The sequence below is a fragment of the Anas acuta genome, chromosome 3, assembly GCF_963932015.1.
Source record: "Anas acuta chromosome 3, bAnaAcu1.1, whole genome shotgun sequence".
In the NCBI taxonomy this organism is placed as follows: Eukaryota; Metazoa; Chordata; class Aves; order Anseriformes; family Anatidae; genus Anas; species Anas acuta.
In genome coordinates, this window is record NC_088981.1 from 96,985,266 (window position 1) to 97,010,378 (window position 25,113).

General features: G+C 37.3%; 1 protein-coding gene across 22 annotated transcripts in view; it reads right to left on the minus strand.

Annotated features, from left to right (window-relative positions):
• Positions 1-25,113, minus strand: part of DLGAP2 (DLG associated protein 2) — a 469,035-nt gene that overhangs the window by 23,389 nt on the left and 420,533 nt on the right. For all 22 annotated transcript variants that reach the window (XM_068678444.1, XM_068678448.1, XM_068678451.1 and 19 more), the window contains 3 exons: positions 15,135-15,478; positions 1,820-1,905; positions 147-562 (listed from right to left, as the gene is read on the minus strand). In XM_068678444.1, the coding sequence (XP_068534545.1) occupies positions 147-562; positions 1,820-1,905; positions 15,135-15,478 (846 nt within the window). The remainder of the gene's footprint in view (positions 1-146; positions 563-1,819; positions 1,906-15,134; positions 15,479-25,113) is intronic.

Below are 25,113 nucleotides of genomic sequence, written 5' to 3' on the forward strand. Positions count from 1 at the left end.
CAGTAGCAGGACAGGGGGCCTATATCTAATGGTTCTGTAGAGCATCTTTGGTACTGCAAAATGAGTAAGGAAAAATAACACACCATCAATTTATCCTAACAGTTTTTAGCAAGCATCTGTAAGAAAAGATACCAAGATGTTCTTACTTTCCTCAGAAAGATCATTTTCTTCTGCCTCTCTTTCCATTTCTTTACACCATCCTTCCATTCTCTTAGTTTCAGTATGCAGCAACTTCATAAACCAAGATCCGTCCCGTCGACAAGGAGACATTCGACCAGTCTCTACTGTCTCAATGGCTGGCTCTAGCCAGGGTTCTGGTGGTGGAAGGTTTGAGGTGTCAACAGGGGTCCTGTAATCTTCTCTGTAACTGAACAGTCCCTGTGTCCGTACAGTTCTCACTGCGCTGTATTGGGTGGGGGTGCTGGGCTCTGAGTGCTGCTGGAACGACGAGCCAAACTGAAGTCCCTTGTCCTCCATGGTGATGTGCCCTGGAAAGCCCTCCAGCTCCAGGTCAGCCTGGACAGCTGCTGTTACACTGTTTGAGCGCTTAAATCTTCCATGTCTTGATAAAGGAGGAAAGGAAAGGTATTAAGAAGTCATATAAAGTCATACATGTTTATACGGGGCACAGAATAGTATTTCAATGGATGGATTCTAGTTTTCTCCTCGTGTTTTACGCTAAATATTTTTCTTTGTGCATATTCCACTAAAATAAGACAGTGAGTAACAGCAGAGAGAAAAAACAAAAAGCATAGTGGCATCATTGATCTTAGCAAAGATACAAAAGAAAATCATTTAAATTATCTCTGGAAGCAAATATTGATTTATTCTCTTACTACAAAATACCATGTATCATTACTAAATGAACTGGAAATAACTAGCAGAACTGTGGGGTTGCATCTCCTGGTGGAAGACTGCTAAATATATGTATAAAAAATCCAAATATTAACGATCATAATTAGATAAAACGTGAAAATCTGCTAAGTTAGGACTGTTAACAATTCTTTGGAAAAAAAACAAAACCTACAGTTTTACAGTTTTAAGAGGTTCTTTTTTGTTCTTTTTTTTTTTTTTTTTTTTTTTTTCCAACCTCATAAGATAACCATTAAATCTTGATTTTCTATTGTAACATGCCAAGAATAATGACATTTAAGAAAAGATTTATATTATAAAGGTAGATAGACGCTCAAAGATTATTTGCGAAATCCTTTCACATCTAGGTCTATTGTTTCAAATTACTTCTAGTCAATGTTGGTAAAAGGCAATTAGCAGACAGATACTGTCTGACAGCTGCCGTGAAATGAGATAATGGTCCCAGTCCAGTACTTAACAGGCAGTGCCTGCCAGGGATAACCAACCAGTGGGTTAGTGAATTGGCCATCAGTTTTACAAAACTAGGTAAAGATTGAACAAGCATAGAAGCTGATTCCAGCTTAGGATAAAGATACTATGCTAACCACTGTATCTCCCTAGGAGGCCTGGGAAGGCCTGGATCAGTACAGGATGTCCTATCAAAAGAAGAATACGCCAATATACATCTCTTTGTTTTTGTTCTGCAACTAATGAAAGGATATTAATGCACCACTTTAATTTAAAACTTTCACTTCCTTCACTCCAATTAAAACTGTAAAGTTAACTGAATGATAAGCAACTGCTAAATATTCTCTACAAATTTTACCAAATGACCAGCATGCATACAAGAAATTTGGCTTTATGAATTATTTAGGAGCAGAAGTTGCCAGATGTTTGTTATTAACACTGTTTATAAATGCGCTTTGTATTATGAAAGCCTACAGATTTTTGTATGTGCTTGAATTACCGTTTTTCATCTTCTACTTGTATCCCAACAGAGTGGTATTCCCGTAGGCCTCTGCTCTCGGTATCTGAATCAGTTGCTGTTTCCACCTAATTCAACAGAAAAGATACATCCACAGAGTGAGCACTGACAATTCAGCATTACCTGCATTTACTCAAAATAAATTATATACTTCCTCTTTTACTGCTATGAAACTCGCAGCAATAAATACATAACTTAAATAAGTACTCAGCCTGTTAACATTGGTTTGGTGCTATATTTTCTAAAGCTCTGCACAACTACTTGTTTCGCTGTGCAGTTCCCTATTTCAGACCTAAGCAGATGCAATTACTCAGGTCAGTGGAAGCAGGGAGCAAGCAGGATGGCCTGGAAGAACTGTTCTTAGAACAAGGAATGAACAGAATAGTTCCTTTTCAAATTATTATAAAAAAAATCTCATTATAGTCCATGATTTACAAAATAAAATAAAAACTCAAGTAGCCCCATAAACTTGCAAGTGATAAAATGAAATACTGCAATGAAATTTTATCGACAGCTGTGTTGACAAATCTAAAGCCATTTAAATGATGTGAAGGATACATCAGAATGCCATATCTCACCTTTTTTAATAACATGGTCCCAAATATGCTACATCAGGCAATTTATGCACCTTTTAATAGTATTCCCACCTGAAATACACTCACCAAAATACATTCACAGTACAGTTTTCTTCATAACTGAGACCACATCATTACTGCAAATTTATGTGGGATTTTATATAACACTCCCCACCACCACACCGCCCCCAAGTCTTTGACACAGACATAATGAGTGCCACAGTATGCAAATTGTATCGAATCAAGGAAGAGTCAGGAAAAAAAAAAAAAAAAAGAAAGAATTGAACAGACTTTTCACTTTGAATGATATTTTCTCTGCTAAATTAAATACATATATATTATCAGCAACCAGTTTTTTGACATGCAAAATTCATGGGTGCAGTAAAAGACTACATCCTATAGTGAAAATAAGATAACTTTTCCTCTTGCAGTAGTGACAGGCACCTCTGGGAGGTGCCCAATGGCCTTTGCAGCTTCTTATTAGCTGCACAGTCCAAATCCCACTAGGTTTCTGGAAGGGTGCAAGGAGAGTGTGGAAGGAGGGTGAGATGTGAGATGTGGACTCTACACCTTGAAGAAGTCAGTTGCTGATAACTTCTCTTTCAATCTTCAAGGGGTATTTCCATGTACATTCACATTGAAGGGAATTCCAGCTAGTAATCAGTGTACATTCGTATTTACCTGGGTGTGGGTGACGGTGACTTTTACAAAAACAGCTAATGCAGAAAGCCTCTAGTAAATGTTACAGTAGGTTTGAACTGTACAGTGTAGCATCTGGCACAGGTTTGCAAAAAGCTCTGCATATCAGTGTGGTAAGCATCAAGGAAACATTTTCCAGCATTTTCCATCTGTCCTGCATGAGTTCTAGGGAAAACACACTCTGTTGACTGTTCCCACCTCAGGAATTGCATGGAAGCTGGCTACATTCACTTGGACAGGCAGCACAGTGACAGAACTGTTTTTTTCCCTAAGTTATCAGTCTTGGTAGTAGTCTCCAAGACTCACATCATGGTTTAATATGGAGGGACAGGGCACTACTTGTCTCGTCAAAGTCAGACAAAAATAAGAGGATAGCGGCCTGCATCAAAAGATATTCTGGGGCTTCTCTGTCTTCAGAAAAGGAGCTTAAATGATCAGCAGAAAGAACAGAAAAAATACATTTCTAAGGATCTTCCAATTAGGTGCATATAAAAGTCTGTACCAAAACTAGTGACCTAGATTGACATTATGGTCAATAGTGAGACACTGACAATGTATTAGGTACTAGGTCCATTCCTCCCATTTGACTACAATGGAAACATCTAGGGTGTTATCTTAGATGTAAATACTATATATCTCTATTATAGATACACTGTTAATTGAAATTAATGCCATGTCTGGCATGTGGGTCAGTAGCACAAATTCAAACACACTATGTCATACAAAGCTGGAATGTAACTACTGTTGAAAACACAGGGATCCTAGTTAAACAGATAGATAATAGGAAAAGGATGTGGATGCTCCATGAGTAAATGAAGAGAAGCCAAAACAAAGAAACCATCTATGTGAGAAATTACAAAAAAGGCAAAAACTTGACAGAAAACTTGAAAAAAAAATTTACAAAAGGAAAGAAAAGTTGCTAGATGCATCCTCCTCTGGGATGCATCCCATTCTTGTGCCAAATATGAATTAGATTGAGGTTTGACAGTGCCCTCAACAGTAACTGCAGATTTCTCTAGTCTCAGATGTTAGGGAGTACACACACAACCTAAATACAAAAAGTAGCTAGAAAATAGAAAGCATTTATAATAAATTTTCAAAAGTATTTGCCTACTGGTACAAATATTTAGCAACTTAATACAGGTTCAATTTGTAAAATAACTGGAACAATTTCATGTTTATTGTTTTTTCTTATTCATTCAGAAAGAGCACTATGATCTGGCTTTGGAATTTATCAGGTATTTCTAGTAGCTTTACTGCTGCTAGCCCTCTTCAGCTTCCTGAAGCATAATAGATACTGTTAATTTTATTCATTTATCATTACTTCTAAATTTCTGCTATGGAACTGGATATCTGCATTTCAGTAAATTCTGTGAATGCCTTTCTGTGGAACTACAGTAGGGGTATTTATTACCCGAAGATCAAGTACAATATTATGCAAATAATTTTGGTTTAAAGTATATTTAATGTTAAGTTTATAAAAGAACATAAGAAACTAACTTGATATAGCTTAGGCATGTTAGATTGTTGGATTAATGGTCAGAGTTGGTAATGTTTATGTTAGATAAGTACATTTTATTCAGAAATCATCTAGGCATAAACCTGGACATATACTGTATTTGAACTGTCAACTCAATGCTGAATTTCTGAAAGGAAAAGGGTACTTGAGAAAGAAAACATCTATAGTTAAAACATCTATTTTTAAAAGGGTTTCTTTATTAAAGCCTATTTTATGTAAGCATCTCTGTCAATAGGAGAGCTGAAAAAACTTTTGAAAGACACTAAAGGAAGAAAGGGCTGAAATGTGCTTCAGTTCTCACTGTGCAAGCCTGAATGGACTTTTCTTCATTTTTAAGCCTGGAATTTCACTAGCAGAGTAGTTGTTATTGTATGCCAAATGAATAACACCACAGGAATGCACATCAGGTTAAACCAATGAACACTTGCACAGTCACAGAGTGGATGAGGTTGGAAGGGACCTCTGGAGATCAACTGGTTCCACCCCCTTCTTTAAGCTGGGTCACCTAGAGAACATTGAACAGGATCATATCTTAGTGGCTTTAGAACATCTCCAGAGAAGGAGATCTCCAGGTCTCTCTTGTAGTGGGGATCCCAGAACTGGACACAATACTCCAGGTGTGGCCTCACCAGGGCTGAGAAGAGGGAGAGGATCACTTCCCTCAATCTGCTGGCAACACTCTTCCTAAGGTACCATAGGATACCATTGATTTTCTTGGCCACACGGGCACATTGCTGACTCATGGTCAGCCTGCTGTCCACCAGGACTCCCTGGTCCTTCTCTGCAGAGCTGTTTTCCAGCAGGTCAGCCCCAGTCTGTACTGGTGCATGGGGTTACTCCTCCCTAGGTACAGGACCCTGCGCTTGGCTTTGTTGAACTTCATGAGGTTCCTCTCCATCCTCTCAAGGTCCCTCTGAATGGCAGCACAAAATTCTGATGTTTCAACCACAACTTCCGGTTTTGTAACATCAGCAAACTTCCTGAGGGTGCTCTTCATCCCTTCATCCAAGTCACTGATGAATAAGTTGAACAGGATTAGACCCTGTACCCTTGTGGGACACTGCTATCTATAGGCCTCCAACTAGACTCTGTGCTGCTGATCACAACCCTCTGAGGTCTGCCATACAGCCAGTTCTCAATCCATCTCACTGCCCACTCATCTAACCCACACTTCCTGAGCTTACTTGAGGATGTTGTGGGAGACAGTGTCAAAAGCCTTGATGAAATCAAGGTAGACAACACTCTCCCCTCATCTACCCAGCCAGTCATCTCATCATAGGGGACTATCATATTAGTTAAGCATGATTTCTCCTTGGCGAATCCATGTTGACTACTCCCAATCACCTTCTTTTCCTCCACATACTCAGAGATGATATCCAGGATGAGCTGTTCCATCATCTTTTCAGACATGAGGGTGAGGCTGACTGGCCTGTAGATTACTGTAGTTCTCTTTCTTGACCTTTTTGAAGACTGGAGTGACATGGGCTTTCTTCCAGTCCTCAGGTACCTCTCCTGTTCTCCATGACCTGTTGAAGCTGATGGACAGTGCCCTAGACATAACATTGGCCAGCTCCCTCAGCACTCATGGGTGCATCCCATCAGGGACTGTGGATACGTGAGTATCAAATTTGCCTAAATGATTTATAACCCATTTCTCCTCAAGAAAGGGAAAGTTTCCTTTCTCCAGAGTTTCTCTCTTGTCTCCAGAACCTGGGATTCCTTAGTGCTGGCCTTAGTAGTGAAGGCTGAATCACAGAAGGCATTCAGTAACTGCCTTCTCTGTGTCCTACATCACCAGGGTACTCACCCTGTTCAGCAGCAGGCCCATAGTCTTCCTTTTGCTAATGATGCATTTGGAAAAGCCATTCTTGTTGTCCTTGACATCCCTTGCCAGATATAATTCCAAATGGGTCTTAGCCTTCCTTGTTGCATCCCTGTATACTCTGACAATGTTCCTATGTCCAAGTGGCCTGTCTCCTTTTACATACTCCACGTACTTCCTTCTTCTGTTTGAGTTTTGCCAGGAGCTCCTAGCTCATCCATTTCTTTGCTTGACTAATAGTGATGCACCAATCTTGAGCTTAGAGGAAGTGATGCTTTAATATTAACCAGGTCTCTCAGCCCCCCCTGCCTTCTAGGGCCCTAACCCATGGGATCCCTCCAAGAATGTCCCTGAAGAGGCCAAAGTTTGCTCTCCTAAAACCTACAATTGTAATCCTACTTATTGCCCTGCTTCTTCTCTGCAAGATTCTGAACTCCAGCATCTCATGGTCAGCACAGGGGCAACTTTCACATCTTCAACCAGTCTTTCTTTGTTAGTACAAGCTCCAGCAACACACCTCTCTTCATTGGTTCCTCCACCACCTGTGTCAAAAAGTTATCGTTAGTGCTCTGCAGGAACCTCTTGGACTGTTTGTACCTAGCTGTGTTGTCTTTCTGGCAGATATCAGGGTGGTTGAAGTCTCCATGAGAACTAGGGTTGGTGATCATGAGGCAACTTCCAGCTGTCTGTAGAAGGCTTCATCAGCTTCTTCATCCTAATCAAGTGACCTTTAGTAAACACTCATAAGAGTATCATCCATGTTAGCCTGCCTTCTTCTCTTTACCCATAAGCTCATAAGCTCTCATAGCACTGTCTTTTGTAGTGTAGTCTAGGTGGACATAGCACTTTAAATGAAGTGTTTAGTGTGAGAGACTATGGTCATTTTCCCATTTTTTTTTTCTGATGGGAAAGGTAGTAAAAATACACTACAGCAAAAATTCAGGTATGCTTCCGGAATTGAATGGATCAAGAATCTGGGAGCCAGAAGTGGGCCAAGAACCTAAGCCAAATTATTGCAAGAAGGCCTTAATTTTGCTCTTTGGGTCTAATCCACTGCATCAGAAATCTGTAGGAACGGACTGGAAGCTGTCCTGAATTTATGGCCCAAGGCTCATCCTGTAGAAACAGCAGCAAAACTCATTTAATAGTTTCAAAGGATTCAGTGACCACATTTTTTTGTAATGGTATCAACTGGTGTGCTGATGTGAGAAAACGTTTATGTGTACAAAATATGGTAAATCATTTTCCTTTTGTCTATATTTTATTTTATTTTATTTTATTTTATTTTATTTTATTTTATTTTATTTTATTTTATTTTATTTTATTTTATTTTATTTTATTTTATTTTATTTTATTTTATTTTATTTTATTTTATTTTTATTTTATTTTATTTATTTACTTTTAAAGATTTTGACATTTTCCCACCTGTCAGTCTTTTGCCTTCAGTTTGTTCTAAAGCACTGCACCTCCTTTACAGGGAGATACCCTCAGGATGACCATTTCTGCATACCACACTCCTTAGACCTATTGAATGAGTCTTGCGGGATGAGGTGGGAGACAGAGAACTGGAAATGGAAGTAGTCTAAGGAAGGTCAATAGTATCATACCTGTGGGGCTAAGGTAAAGCTAGTAGCAGATTGTAGAGGTCAACAGACAAAGAAAAAATTGGCTTCCACAAGGATGTCTCAGTGGCTCATACATAATGCCGTTGGAAACTACAGTCCAAAGATGTAAACAAGAAAACGTCCATATGGAGAAGATCAGTTTCACCAACTGATATTGTCAGAACAAAGCAGGCAGACTGGCAACACATGCTTTTCTTCCATTTTGCATATCAAAAGCATATCTGTTTTTGCCAGCTACATTGGTTTAGTAACATATAGCATGTCTCTTTTGAACTCTTCTCCTGCGTGGAGGCCAATTTCCCTTTTATATTTGGGATGGGCTGGTGTCTTTCCATTGATGTAACATGTCCAGGAAAATTCCTTTTCATTTACCTGTTTTTAAGTACTTTCTTATTTGTATTTCACCTAGATGTACACCCTGAATAATTTGCTGAAAATATGTAACTGTCACTTGGAATTACAAGAATAATGGAAGTAACATACTCTAAAATTTTATTCAAAACAAAATTATCAGGAAAGTGATGGTCCAGGTATCAAAATAGAAATAGTATTGGATACCTATAAATATAAATGCCTACCAAATTATCTTTCCTTCCAGTTTGCCAAGAATGACACTGACTAAATGACCTGACAATTGCTTTCATATTTTAATGCTTTCATTTCCTTTCTGTGCTTTGTAACAGCGGGAGAATGCCAAACATTTTTTTTCGTGTGTGTGTGCAATCTAGTACTGCAAATATTATAACAATCAAAACAAAAAATCTAGAAAGAGGAATCACAATGCAAGTAAAAATGGGAAACAAAAATATTCACTCACAAAGAAACAAATGAATAAATAAATTTCATTTCTGAATGACAGATAGTAAAAAGACTGCTGCTAGAACACAGCAGGAAACTCTTTAAGTTAAATCAGATTGGCCAAGCTAGATTCAAGTAAACAGAGTAGAAAAAGTCTTATGTTTGGTTTGATTGTGTGGCTCCTGAAACTTAAAGAGGTCTTAATACATGTAGATCTATTGTTAGTATCTGTGACTCATTATTGTTTTGTATTTTAAAAGCCTTGCATCACATGTATCCTAAAAGCCTTAATATTTGAAAATTGGGACAAGATCTCAGCAGAGCAAAATATTGTGACAAATTACATGTCTATCTGGTTAACAGGGAGTCTTACAAAGAAGAGGAATCAACAAAATCATCAGAAACTGACCAAAAGCAGAAGAATGGGAATACATCTAAACTATTATCTTCCTCTCTTCTTGCAAACAGAGAACTAAAACTTCTTTAAAATATGGTCCTTTATGCTTTGAAAAATGTTTTATGGGCTAATAGTATGTTATTCACTGTAGGTGTATTGGTGCATTTTGCTATAACTTCTGTCTTAATTGTTTTACCAATACTCCTCTCCGCTGGTTTTGCTAACGACCCATGGAGCATACAACACTGTAAAACCTCTGTGATCAGTCACTACTGAACAATCTAGATCAAAATTTAAAAGCTAAGTTAACAGATATTGGCACTGACTCAGTAATAAATGACCCACAAATAAATTATATTTACACCAAATTATTTGAACAAGTGCACATCAGTATGGCACATAACTTACTTGTTACAATCAATCTTGGTTTGTTTATAGACACTCATTCTAGTAAAGGAAGTACACTGACTAAACTATTTCCACAAATTCTTGGTAAGCTTTCCTAGCTGGCAATTTTTAGCTGTGTGAAAGCAATCTTTACTTCTGTGTTAAAGCATTATTCTGCTCTTAAACATGAGCACTGCAACATAGCATTGCAGTGTCCTAAAAATTGCAGCCTAGGTAAGCTTCAATACATACTGTCTCTGAGGGAAGTTCAAAGTTAATATATGCAGCACATCAGGAAACAGATTTTAACCTGGTATCTTTTGCTTTTCTCTCATAAGCATTAGTAATAAGAGTCCTTCAGGCCACATTATCTCTCCCCATGCAACTTCACTGCCCTCAATGGGTTTTCACTGCTGTAGTTGATGTGTTCTATAATTAGAATTTAATAAACAACCTCTCTGATGATGCACAGGAAGGAAAATAATTCACCTTCCCTCTCTTGCATAGGCTTCTCAGTGGTAACAAGAGAAAAAAAAATAAAAAGAAAAAAAAAGAAAATACTACATTTGATACTAGCTCAAGTAAATCCATTTGTGAATGCAGAAAACCATTCTTAGGTAAAGAGATCTCATTTATATGCAGTGATTTCAAAGCAGGAAAAGTACTTCAAATAAAACTACAGTACTAACTTCTACTGCTTTAATTAACTAAAAGAAAAAATTTATCAGCCAAAAAGCATATACTCTTTCAAAATATATATTTTTTAGAAACACACAAAATATACCCACACTTGCATACTTATAATTTTTTATCTTACCACAAGGCACAATTTGGCTACTCTAGTACTTCTCAGCAGAGCATCTGGACAGGTCAAATACCTTGCATGGAATGGTTAAGTGCTAATTACACAATACATCATACAACAGGTTGAAACTTCCATGGATCTTTTAAGAAAGTGCTTTGTGCTAAAAATTCTTGCCAGAGTTTAGAAATGGGGTTTGTGTCAAGCTTATATGAGACAGTAACTACAGAGTGATGCACACAGCAGTGATTACTCGTAATTTTTTGGTGCCACAATGCTACGTGGCAAATTGTTCTGAATCAACAAATGTTATGCAAGGCAGCTTTCTGGGCCTTCCCCACTTAGAAAGTCTCATTATGTTAAATGGCATTTAACAAAATGAGCAACAGTAACTTGTGAAAAGAGTAAAAAATTAGATGTCTTTAAAATAACCATAGCTTTGTTTTAACTACTATTCCAACTGCTAAGCTCCGTAACATTAAAGGAGGCTGAATTGCAGCCACTGGCTGGGAACTCCGCTAATGGGCTAAACCTGTGAATTCACACTCATATATATATATAAGGGTCTTTAAACTTAAGACCAAAGACCTTAACTTCAAAGGTCAAGTTTTAGCCTCTGTACCGTGGATGCACTTCCAAAATTTTTGTTGACTTCTACAGGTCAAGGACTTCACACACTTGTCTCCCAGAGCAGCACAGTCTGAACAGGATTTTAGGAGAACCTCAAAGATTTTATGCTTACCTCTAAAAGATTGGATCATTTATGATTTAAAGACCAGTGAAGTCAATGGGAATAATTCTTTTGATTGCTATGTGTACACTGCAGTAGAGCACTGGCAAGGATGGTACAACCTAAACAGTACAAAGAAAATGTAGATACTCATCTTGGTAAGTACGCTATGTGGGTGTACAATGCTTTGCCTTAATGGTACATTCCAGTTTGAGGCTGCAGAATTTCTTGAACCAAGTTTTTAACATAACATGATAATTATATATATGTATAATTCAAAGTTCACCTTATGACACAAAAAATTAAGCTGGCAAGTTGTTGCAAGTTGTTATTCCTCCTGAATACAGCTTTAGATTTTTAACAATTTGTTCAATGAAGATCCTGGAGGAAAAAAAACCACCACAACCCTTGATACTTTGAAGATCCATCTCCTGATGATAAATGAAGATGACAGAGTCCATTATCTATGCTACAATTAGTACTCATCTCCAAAAATATCATCACGAATCAGTCTCCATACTTACAACATTTGTTCCCATATCATCTACTTCCATGGTTTCTGATCATTTGGAGAAGTTCTGATGTCTTTTAAACAGAGAACAAACAAAGGACTACATATTTTGAAATACTTTAAATAAATGAGAAACTAATTTCTTGACATGTTTTCTCGTATATTTTACAATCCAAATGCTTTTAATTTGAAATGGTTTATAGCTAGAGCTGTTTTTGAATGTTAGTTATAAGCATAGGGTATGCTAAAGAGCAAAGAAAAATTCCTGAAAAAGTATATCAGTAATAACCTTGCTGTAGACTTACTGGTCTTGACAATCTCTACCCCCCATTTTAATTCAAATACTTTGATAAGTCTTCAGCTGTCATAGAAGAAGACAGATATAAAGATTAGAGTTACTGGTATCACTAGAGTTTAATTATTTATTATATATATATTCTTAAGAATACCAACTATATTTTTAATCCCAGAATCAGTATTTTGCAATTTGTTTGAATATGTGAATTGACTTTTTTTTTTTCTTTCAAATTCCTGCTGATATGTCTGAAAATATTCCTCTTGATTTAAATATGGGTGTTAAAAAAAATCAAACCTAAGACCAACAGCTATTTTTTGTAGTTTTTTGGGGAAGCTTTGTTTCTGAAGCTTGTTTTTGTGTGTGCAAAATTCTCAGCTGGATAGGGCTAACATACCATGAGATGGGTTACCATGGCTGTACTGTTCTCTGTCCTAGTAAACTGGATGCTACTGATAATTTACAGAAAGTCCAATGCTTCCCTAGAGAGCTGAGCTCCCTGTGCATGTGCATACCAATCCTATGGCACATACATTCTGTGCTAGGATTTTTAAAAAGGACATTTGTTAACAATATGCACAGTACACAAATCATATATCCCAAAAACATGGCAGCCCTAGGCTTTGTCCGTAGCAGTTCTACACTCAGAGGCAGCACTGGTCATTCTCTGTCTTTGTGCCTCTCTGCTACTGCATGAATCTTTGTGGGCAAACATTCTCACACCAATGTGTTAAAGGAATGAAACATCAAAAAAATGCACAAATTAACCATCCTGATAGCAAAATAATTAATGCAAATAAATGCAAATTAAATGCATTACCCTAGCATGGCATGCTAATGAGAAAACAAGTCATTTAGTCAATCAAGGAAATATGCAAATAAAAAACATCCTTTTCTGAGGTGCTTTGATGCAGAAGTCTAAAAGAAATGAAATACCTCTGCTGTATTTTTGGGATATCAGTTACTGTTTATGTAGTTTGCAATAAGGGTATACTAACCTGTGTTTTTATTCCATACAGACCAGGCAACAAAAATATGACAAAATGTATTTTCTGCTTAGACATGCTACAGAAAGGTATTTTTCGCACTAATGTGAAGTTTGAAACTCACTGCAGGAAAAAAAAGCAAATACAAACAGCCCAAAAATACACTACCAGGATACTGTGTTAAGAGTAATTTCAGAATTCTAACCTTATTTAATGTCAAATGTTGCAACTAAGGAGATAGTACTTCTCATAAGATATCAGCACATCCTTCTATGATATGCTGTCGCAAACATTTGCCATTTTCAGTGTATGCACCTGAGGACCAGCATTATGGGCCAGGCATCAGATGATGAGTTGATACAGAAGATCCTCTGCTTCCATGGAAATTATTGCACAGATGTTTTTGCAGATTAGAAACACTTATTCTTAAACACACCAAAAAACAAGAAGGGTCAGAACCCAGCGAGAAGTGGATGTCATCACCTGCAGTATGAAACAGGATCAAGTGATGTAATCAAAGTTTTGGAATTAATTGTTGAAATACCAGGACAGACTGAAGCAAGACACTCATAATGTTAAATATTGCTGCTGTGCATGACTGCTGTAAAGAAGAGATAAGAACAACGCTAGATACAATTCCTTTCTGAAGAGTAAGTTTCAGGTCAGAGGCTAAAAGGTACTAAAAATAACTTGCTGCTCTTTTGAGCTTTTCACCTTTATCTGCTAAGCTCCTTCTCTGAACGATTTAGGATACTCTAATTACTTTAAAAAACATTTTAATAGTAGCAATCTGCATATTTTACTGTTGCTGTTAAATTGTATTCTGCTCTTCTGTATGTAAAGAAGCAGAAGCCAACACTTTTTATGATAAGAAATGGACAAGCAACTTGCTGATAAAGGCTAGGTATTCCTGTTAGTCTAATGTGTTGTGGAACAGCAACATTATACTACAGTGTGATGTTCACTAGGTAGCTGTAACATGGTTAAGACACATATTTTTCTCTGACTGAGTCTTGAAAGTAACAGAAATGGAATCCCCGCTTTTTAAGAAAATAATAGCTTTTATGCACTTACTTTCTTGTAGATGAACAGTCACTCACTGGGCTTAGTTGCACAGGCCTAGTGAGAGCACAGATCATGCTCTCAAGATCTATGCTGCTATCTCTACTATATCTGTAGCTATGCCACAATACATAGCATTTCTGCTATTATTGATTTGGCAAAAGTAGAGATTTTTAAGCACAAAAGTGAACCCCATGATGTAAATGAGGATAATCACATACTTAAAATTAAATCTAAGTAAGAGCAGAACAGAAAGGTAAATTTCCATCTACTCCTGTGTTTCAACAGAATGAACTTTTTGCAAGTTCAAATTTCTGATTTTTATTACTACTTGGTATTTCCTGGATATTTAAACACATTATTACTACTATCTATCTAGTGCCTCCCATTCAATAGAGGAAATATCATGCAAAATCTGCACTGGGAATCATTTCATTCCCTTGACACAACACAATGTTGCTGAACTTTCTGTAGTCTGACAGACATTTTGCAAGACATGATTACACAGTGGGCAAACGGATGAATACTCAAAGGCTGTCCTTGTTGATGTTATTTCTTTACTGGTCATGCCATAGCTGTATCAGTAAGTTCCTTTCCTTTCCTTGGTACCTCCTCCCCAGCAGAACACCTGTTACTAAAAGCAGGGTGGTGATGTTCTTTTTAGGTAGAATAATTGTTGAGGATCCATCAGCACCACACATTTTCCAAGGTCAAAAGAGAAAGATAATGGAAAAAATACAGTGAAGCATTTTAAAGCAGGCATAATTCTATAAAAAGGACTGAATTCATGGAGGGAAGGAGATGAACATGCTGTTCACCTGTAGCTCTGCAATATAATTTTCATATCAAGTGCTAATGACAGGTAACCTCCCTAGAGATTTATTCATTCATTTTCTTCCAGGTACAGCATATTAGCGGAAGACTTCCCCGCACAGCCATGTCGCCATGATGTGAATTACAATTAACGCCAGGCAGCCAGGGGTTGTTTGTTAGATTATTAGAGCCAGCGAAGCTGAATGACTCATTCTATGCTATTTGCAGAAAGAAGGCAAGCAATTCATCACAAAACAGATGCTAATGATAGGCTACCTGGATCCCTATAGAGGAACGCCGGCTCTTGAGAAACTCCTCTGCTTTTGTCACGAGGATGGCCTTGTCACTGGTTCGTATGGAGGCACCCTCCGATGCGTGGCGCTGTGCAGCTGCAGTCTCCAAGGCAAGATTCATAGCCTTGTTACTGTCCAAACTGTCTGTGGAGTTGTACATCCCTCGCCCGTCCTGAGGCCATGGGGAAATCCTCTGAGTCCGGCTGTCGTGGTATGCATCCTGGGTGGATTCTGTGCTGCTCTGAGCCGTGACTGAGATCAGTGGCTTGGATGTGGTACGTGGGGGTACCGGCGGCGGTGTTTTTTTGTAACTTGTGTAAGTTACAGCTATGAAAAAAATTAAAAATAAAAGTAGAAAAAGAGAGAAATCGAGATTAGTCTGGTGGAAAACTCACAACATTTTCACCTTAACTTTAAGGTTATGTTACTTAAAAATGAAGATGCTACAACATAGTGCTCCTTGTGAACCTCGCTGTTAGTTCAAAGCATCTCTCAGAGTCAGACGGGTATCCATAGCAACATTTTATTTCAACCAGGAAGCAAGGGGTGGAAATGGGAGTCCCAGATTATGGTGAAGATGAAAGGGAGTTAGTGAGGATTTGTGTGTGTGTGTCTAAGCCTCGATACTAGGGCTGGGTAGGTACATGCTGGAGCTGCTGAGGTGGTTTCTGCATGGGGTAAAGCTGATAAGAGAAATAAAGGGATTTTTTTTTTATTCTCTTATATTAATCTGAACTGTAGGCTTGGTATCAATGCAGTGTATTAAAGAAAGTAATGTCAATATACTGGAACAGAACAGAAACTTCATGCCACACTTGAACCTCTTGAAGTACTTCCAGGTGGACTGATTAATTACACAAGAAGCCTCTACTTTAAAAATATACAATATATTTAATGAGAAATTTCAGGCATGCAATATTTTATTATATGAAAAGCTACTAGATACATGTAAAGTAACAATATAAAATAATAAATAATACAAAAAACAGTGACATTTTATTTGTTGTCCTGCAGTAAGCCTTAAACCTTAGAACATACGTTGAAGAGTTATATACTTAGATGAAGATAATACGGAAATACAGATATAAAAATGTGTCTGAAACGCTAGGAGAGCTGGATACACATAAGCAGTAGTAAGAATTTTAGTCTGATGAGCAGAAAATGTCTGAGGCTACTTTGATGTGTATCCTGTCTTGCAGAAAAAGGGTCATTAAGACATGCAAGAAAACTCTACAGGATACAGGTTTCTGCCAGTACTGTGTCCTTACAAAATTTTTGAGATTTCATAGAGATAGGTATTTAGTGATTAATATCACACAGTTCAGTTATCTAATTGCTTAAGCCCTTTATACTATACTTGTACTAATATAAGCATTTCTGTTGTGGAAGTGTTTTTTCACCCAAGTACACATTCTCATATAATTCATAAAATTATTGACTGATACAAAAGTGCATTGTAATATAGCTTTCTACATTCCTGTACAGGAAAATCAAACCCAAATCACATCCTGTATAATTACAGGAACATAAAGAAAATTATTATATTTTATTGTATCAAAAATCCTGAAATAGCATATTATATACATGCAGAGATCAGGACAAAGAATGACTTAACATAAAGTTTTGCCTTTTTCAGATGTTTTTAAATGTATTGGACATTACAAGGGTGACTCTGGTAACCTTGGAATTGGGGTTACTTAAGTCCAATAGAGATCCTATAAATGTTCCTCTTCTCATTATACAGACATGACGTGATAAGCAATGCCGTCACAAGGAGCCCCTTTCCAGTTGTGCTTTTTAGTATCATTCTATGTTGCAGCTCTCTGGAGAGAAGAGACAGGTTTAGGAATTTGCTAATACTTGGGACCACTGAGCCTGACTGACTAGGCCAGCATATGAGAAAAGCGAGCCTAAAGAAAGCTGTTCTTAAACTTTGTTTCTTGATAGTCATAAATAAAGCAGTGTTCATAAATAAAAGAGAGTGAGGCAGAGCTAGGAAGTGGAAACCTTCATTTGAAGCACATTTTGAATTAATACTGGTGTAGCTCAATTCGGGTAGAGATTTAAAGACAGTCTTGCCCTGAGCTAAATTGCTTTAACAGAGGGAAACACGTGAAAGCATGCTCTTCAGATTCAGGGACTGTGTGCATTTCTGAAGTGCAGTTTCATTGTCCTATCACAAATCTTATCTCCTGTCAGTTTTGTAACCAGCAGTTAAGAAGAAAGAAAAACCCAATATTTTTCAACTGCTTTAGGGAATACAGAAATCTCATGAAAGAAGGGAGAGACTGTAATGCTTGGAAATTATTACAGTGTTTTAGGAGCTTAAGAAATGTCTTTAAGTAATGTTTTCACTAAAGGAGTTGCCACAATACTGCTCCCTCATTTCCTCCTGCAAATGTAGGTGCAAGTGATCAAAATGCTGGGAAACATTAGAAATAGCGAAAATGGGAAAAAATAAAGTCAGTGAAATCCACATATGGAATCTACTTTTATCTATAGTATAAGACAGGTTATCACTTCTATAACTAATTTACTGTTTTTTACCAACAATCGTCATCCAGTGAATAATGAAACATATGGTGAATGTGATAATGAAACATCACAAGCAAGTGTATCCCTGCTACTCTGCTAGCAGATCACTTTTCTGTCTAATTAACATCAGTGTTAAAAATGTTAAAATTGTGTGGCAACCCTTCATAGCTACTTCATTTTCATTTACATTTTTAAAAAAAGATTGATTCTCCATGTGGAAAAAAAAAAAACAAAACAAAACAGCAGAACAGTCACTTGCTCTTTTTTTTTTTTTTTTTTTTTTTTTTCTCTCCCTAGGACTGAACATCATATTTTGGAAATTCTTGATTTTTTCAGTGGGGTGATACATCTTAGATTCACTAAGTATTGCTGTTACTGTGGTATTCTGACAAGCATTTGATCATGAACACTAAAAAGGAATTAGATTAAAACAAGCAAACAAAAAAGCCACAAGCATATTCACGGAGAAGTAAACAGTAGAAAGACTGAAAGTCCATGAGAAACTACATACATATTCACAGTGAAATATGGTAGAAAGAAATCCAGTTAATTTCTAAGCTACAATCACAGAGATCAAATGTAGAGCAGGGAATAACAAATCCATCTCTGCACAGTTAATGAGTTCATATATGGAACAACAGTTTCAGAGCCACAGAAATCTGGGACTAATTGGAGACTAACAAAATCAGGTAAGAGGATGGAGGCGTGAATTTGTGAGGCAAATCTTACCACTAAATTCTATTTGCTTTAATCACTCAAGCTGTTCCAGGGAAGTAAATAGGCTAACTTAAATGAATAATGTGACTGAGACTTGTCTTAGATAATCTTGGTATGTGTTACTGACTTAAGAGATAACTGTAATAAATTAAGAATATGCTACAGGAGGAAAGTAACCATAAAACCCATGTTTTATTGTTCATTCTTGGTCTTAGGACTCTAATAATAAGCATTGACTTAAGATCCAAAGCGTGAAATTTTATGTCACTTTCAAATATTTTTGTAATTAATTGTTATGTCAGTGAATATTCCTGTTATCAGAAGTAACGTCTGTTTGTATCTGCTCTAATTCTTGTCCCCAGTGGACAGAAGTACCATGGGAAGTCCATATATTGGAAGAAACATATCCTTTTCCTAATAGGGAAGGAACTTTCTTTCCATTTCTCATCCCCTTCTTATCCTGACGGAGAGAAGCTCCTGTCAGCTTTGCATGATTTGCTACTTTGCAAATTATATTGGTCTTAGTGGTTATTAGTTCAAAGTAAACATATAAAACCTCCTCAGTGTTGCTTCCTGCCTTCCCCATGTTTTGGTCCATCAGCCTACAAACTCCAGAGCTGTAGTGGGTTTTGCAAACCCAGCACTGAGGGTTGGCCAAGGGCAGTGCCTAAGGCCTTACAGGGAGTTGGGGCAGAAAACTGAACTGGGATAAATGGGGAAGAAGCATCCTAGTCTTCAGTCAGGGTGTCAGGGGACAAGCAGGGTGTCAGAGCCAGCACAACAACTGCAGAGAAAATATAGCATGAGGATGGGGACATGCAAAAGCAGAGCACCAGGAGGGCAGAGCTCCCTCAGTACAACTTTAGACTGATTTAAGTTGTGGACATCAGCATAAGTAGAGTCATGATTCATATTTTGATGTACAAAACAGAAATCCTGGATAATGGATTTTTTTTTTTTTTTTCAGGGTTAACAGAACATGACACAAGATTTCTGTTCATTTTTTTTACTATTTTCTGAGGAGTTTTGGTGTGCACATGCTGGGCACTCCTGATATTTCACCAGTCCTGCTGCCGAAGAATGAGGCTCAAGCAAAGCAAAAACAATGCCATTCTGCCACACTGTTAATCAATTTGTAAAATCTGCAGCTGCTCTGAAATGCAAAGAGAAAAAGAGTAGACAGCATGAGAGGAAAATATATCTTTTTAATGTTTAAACTGAACACAGAAGGAATTATGAAAAAGAAATTGAATCTTTCCTTCCTGTTGTATTCAAAGGCAATCTTAATATAGAAAGCAGATATTTTTTGGTCTTTTTTTTAATAAAGCAGGAAAAATTATTTTTGGAGATCAGAGGATACAGTCTGTCTCCATCTGTTAGCTAATAATAATAATAAAAAAGATAAAAATTGTCAAAAAACATTCTTCTAATTCTAACTGCATGGCTATTTCCGACTTCCATTTGAATCAAAGCATTAACTGTTCAGGCACTTGCCCCGCTTCAGTATAAATATGTGTAATCAGCTCCACTGGATCTTCCTTTAGGAAAGGACATTTGAAGATAAATGGAGGGAAAACAAAATGGTTCTGTGCTGCTTCATGGTGGGCTAGACTAAATGATGATGAAAACCAGGTATAAATTGTTTAGGTAGCATGGCAGCACAACGTGCATTAATTTGGCTCTCAGGCAGGAAAAGGTGTAACACATCAATTTGTTTTCGTAAGGATCATTGCCTTTATGCAAAGAGGGCAGTGCCCATTTATGTCAGCTCCAGTTATCTTCTCCCAGCACGCGAGTTATGCTTGATACCTTAATGGCCAGATGACCACTTCCCCCTGCACATACACAAGATTCCCTGTCAGTGCGGAATCTGGCACAGCACTGGCTACAAGTGACATGCTCTGTAAAGCACATTAATCTCTTCTATGTTCTTTGTGATACCAGCTGGGAAGCACCAGTCAGAAGCAGAGAGTCGGGTATTATGGAAACAGATATAACTGAGAGGGCAAACACAGAACTGGAGAACTAATGGTTTGGACATACACAATAGAATTGCAGGGAAAATTTCCCAATAGTTCTTAAGTAACTGCAAGTTTTTTTATTTAGTTGACACACCTGGAGCAGAATATCCCTCTTAATCTGCACTGCATTTGACTAAACTTGCTTAAGGTTGCTGTTGCTACTGTAGAAATAGCTGTAGAAATCAGTCAGTTACGCTGCCCATATTTCAGTGCAAACACAGCTTGTACTAGAAATAAAATGACTAAAATGATTCAATTCAGATATAACTTCAGGTTATCCACAGAGAGTTAAAGACAAAAGGCAGGAGAGACTTGATACATTTGATGAAATATCAGTGGCTGTAGGTGACATTCAGAACACCTTTCAAAAGGCAGCCTTTTAATAAATCACTGCTGTTGGTCCATTTGCCAGATACAATCACCTGAGGGGCTTTCACAAATCAATATAACCACTAAGCACTTAGTCAAAATAACATTATTTAGGCTGAGATCACAAAGTTAACTGGATGATGAATTTACATAAAAGCACCATCAATTAAAGGAAACAGTTGTCCCTTATGACATATGGCAGGAGTAAACCGTATTTTTAGTTTTGCAAGGAAACTTATTCAGAAGCAGGATAATTACTCTGCAGGGAGCACGGAGCTGCCCTGGAGGCAGAGCTCCCTGGGGCATGCTGCTGCAGGCAGACAGGATTTCTCCGAGGAACCACAGCACCAAAAGAAACACTGTGAGGGCTCCTAGGCTACCGCTAGGTCTTCTGTTTCACACAGGGAAAGTGAACGCTAACGCTACAACCATTTCAGAAGAGGAAAAAGAGACCTTTCTGTAATGAAATGCCACAGTTAAATCTAACCCTGTGTGAAAAGCTTACTCAGCTTACATAGCCTTTTGACCATGCTGAACGTTGTTCTAGGCAAAGGTTTTCACAGTCATAGATAACATGGCTGTTCTTCAAATGCCCTGAAGTTTCCTCATTATGTGCCATCATGGTCATCAGGACTTCTGATCTGCTCTTAAACTAAAAAGGCACTTGTGGATGTACAACAGCTACCTCTCAAAGCAAAAAATGATGAACATTTCAATACCATCAATAAATGAAACAGGATTTCTGAGAGAAGACATCCCATCCACTGAAAGAGTTAATTTTACACTAAGTGAATAAACTCTTTGATCATTTTTCTACTAATCCATGCATGCCAAAAATAAGAATACAGGTCCTTATTGAAAAGAGAGGATGTTGGGACACATCTTCCTATTTGTGACTATTGTCATCTCCCATTATACAATGGTTTCCAATGAAAAATATAATAAAAAGGAGAATGAAGTATCACACAAGTCAGCTTAATTTTTACAAAACCAGTCTGGTTTTTCCTAAAGTCAGTTTCTAAAGTGTTAGAAAAGGGGTTTCCTTCTTGGGTTAGTTGCACCTTTAAAGTTCACTCCAAATGAGGTGATTTAGAAATGCTTAGTTTTGATACGTGTAGCGTCTTATTACTTAATTAAGAAAAAGTGATCAGCTACAATGAGGGGGAAATGTTAAGGTAAATAATCTGTTTGGATCCAGTCTGCCATTTTAGATATGTGCCATCAGTTGATACTTCAAAACTGACACCTTTGATTTGGGGCTTACTTCCTTTTTTCAATGCTGCAGCATGATGTGCTCAGGCTCCACCCAGAAAAAAAAAGTCTTGCTCCATTATTTGACCCTAGGCAGTGCTAACTGAATGCAAATGACTGTCCTTCAAAGCACACATCCACTTCTTACTTAAATTGAAACCACAGCTGCATGTGAATGTAGAGTGGGTGAGGAAGATGCCACATTCTCGTATAATCTTGACTTCTCCAGCCTTTCTCTTTGCTGCTCCCTGGGAAGATACACACTTTTGCTTGTTGCTTTGCTAGTGATCCTGCCATTTCTGAGGGATTTTCATGTTCAAGAGTTTCTCCATTTGCAAGGTTAGGAGAGTGTTTTTTTGAACTGTAAGGAGATTCAAACCTTGTAAAAATAGTCATTAAAACTTACCGATGTCATACTGTGCTTGAAATTCAAGAGAGAATTTTGTTTTTAAATATATTAATAATTTTAATGGAATCTACGGTTGATTTCCCTCAAACACAATCAGAAAGTTACTTTGTTTTTATTACCACATCTTGCTGCTTTCTGCCATTTCCCATTCTGTCCTCCACAGTGAATCCTAGCCAGTGAAGGAGCCAGGAATCTTTCCATCTCAGTTGAGATAAAATATTTTTATGCTTGGATATCTATGAAAAGAATTCTGTTTCTTGCTTTCCAGACCGAGCAGTTAGAAACAGCTGATACATCTATGATGATATTTTTATGAGATATTTTCTCAGAAAGACTACTTACACCCAGATGAGATTTACCAACATGGCTTATATGATGGGCTACATTTTGCTTAAGCTACATAAACCAAAGCATTGTCTGGGTTGCAAGCATTTTTAACTTTATTATTGTAATTTTATTATAGCGTTATTATAACTTTATCTATGTTTTTTTTTTTTTTTTTTTTCCTCCCTGATGGGTTTTTTACTTGTATTATGTTTAGGTAAACTTGGATATTTTTCAGACATTACAGTCAGATTTTAATTGACCATGATCTCACATTGCTATGTCTCAACATGATGGTCTCATGTCATAGACCATGGGAGCAAAACACTGCCTTTATCCTGTGCCATTTTTTAAAGTAGGATTTTACAGTAGCAATTGGTTTTATCATACTTTCAAGACACAGTCAGTGTCTGAGAACTATGAAGTGGAATCCATCTCACCTCACATTAGCCATTTAAAAGACAGTCATCCAACTCTTAAGTTGCCTCATCTCTTCAGAATTCCCAGGAGAAAAACAAGCAGTTGTGGGGGAAATTCTACTTTAATCTTAGATGTTTTTATTATTGTTATTATTATTTTTACTAGGCAATGAATGGTAAAAAATGCAGGTAAAAAGAATCAAGGACAACCAGTTCAGATCAGGACAATTCTGAAATGCCTACATAGGTGAGATCCAACCTATGTACTCCATCCAACCACTCCGTCCCTATGAAGGCACTGGTAGGACTCTGATATGCACTGGGACATAATCTCTCCTCTCTTCTGTTACCTGCATTCATTGGAAAGGTGGGAGCTTCATCGCATCTGCTCCTCTGTGAGCTCGTTGTTAAAGCTATGTGGAATTTGATTTTAAGGGTCTAGCCAAATCTGAATTACATTACATTTCTTAATCCAGCAGTTCTAAATGATAAGAAGTTCAGCTTCCAAACCCTTCTCCTGGACCTACTGCATAGTAATGGTTGGCCCAAGGTCCCTTTGAAGCTTCACAGAAGTACTAAACACAAACCTTGTGTATTTCCATTGTTTTAAAATTGATTGTACAATGTTAGACACTGGGATAGATGATGCTGTTTAGTCTTGCTGAAGTTGATATTGAAAGTCAGTGGAATCAGACCAATTCACACAAACTGAGGATTTGGACCTTTAGCATAATGTATTATTGATACAGGCAGGGTTCGTGCTTCTTATAAATTACTTTTTTTTTTTTTTAAATTGCTTTTCAAAGTGACGTGTCACTGAGAAACTGCAGTCATATGAACCCCATATAAAATGTTATTTCTATGCAGCATTTCGTTTTGACCTGTCTCTGCTAAATAGAACCTATATAGCACTTGTGAAGAAAAGAAATCATTTATATGACACATAACCTCAATAACAATTTACTGGGTTAAGGCAAAATTACTGGATGCTATATTTTTATTAATCTGTGTGTGCATTAGGTTAGACTCAATAATCAGAGTAGATCCTTTTAAGCTTAAGTTCTGTACATCTATCTGATTTTGTACAGGAAACTAAAAATTAAGTGGAAATGTGACCATTAAATTTGGAAAAAAGCTGGAGTCTAAGAACACACTGCAATCTCCCAGTTAGAACTTGGAGGAGAGAGGTATAAAAGGAATTAGTGTAATCAAGTAATTCAGTGCGTAAGTCATTACCTCCATATTGAGGAAACTTAGGTCTGTAGGCAGCCCATGTTACGTAAACGATAAAATCTGTTTTGACAATGTAATTAATGTTAGTCTCAAAACAGAAATGCAAATCAAACAAGATATCAAGGTCAGAAACTGGAAGCCTTTGCCAAAGTTAAAAGAGATGTGGGTAACACAAACCTCATGGATTGCTGATGGACTAGTTGCAAAGGGTTCTATTTTAGATCAGTTAATTAGCGAAAAATTATAGCCTAACCAGCATCCTGTAGATGGCAAAGCGAAGTGCTGACAGCTGTTTTGCTCTTCTAAACAGTTCCTATGTGCCTCTAAAATATCGAAGTTGCCTTAAAGAACATCATCTCAGTTTTTCAGTTGCAGGAATGAAAAACTTACCTTGAACTATACTCTAATTTATGGAATGCATGTAAGGCTTTTCTGGAATACCGATTGCATGTCACATCACCAAAACAGTGAGAAGCAAAGAGAAAAAACAGCTCCTAAAGCTAAGAGCTGCTGTTACCGGGTTACTCTTTTCACATTGAGAGCAATAGAAATTTTGTAAATGTTTTTCAGTAGAACAGATTCAAACCAATATTGCTGTCATTCTGCACCAAAAAAAACCCTCTTTTCTTGACCTCCCACATACCCTTATCACTCAAGTCAAATAATTTCCAGCAGCCTCTTGAA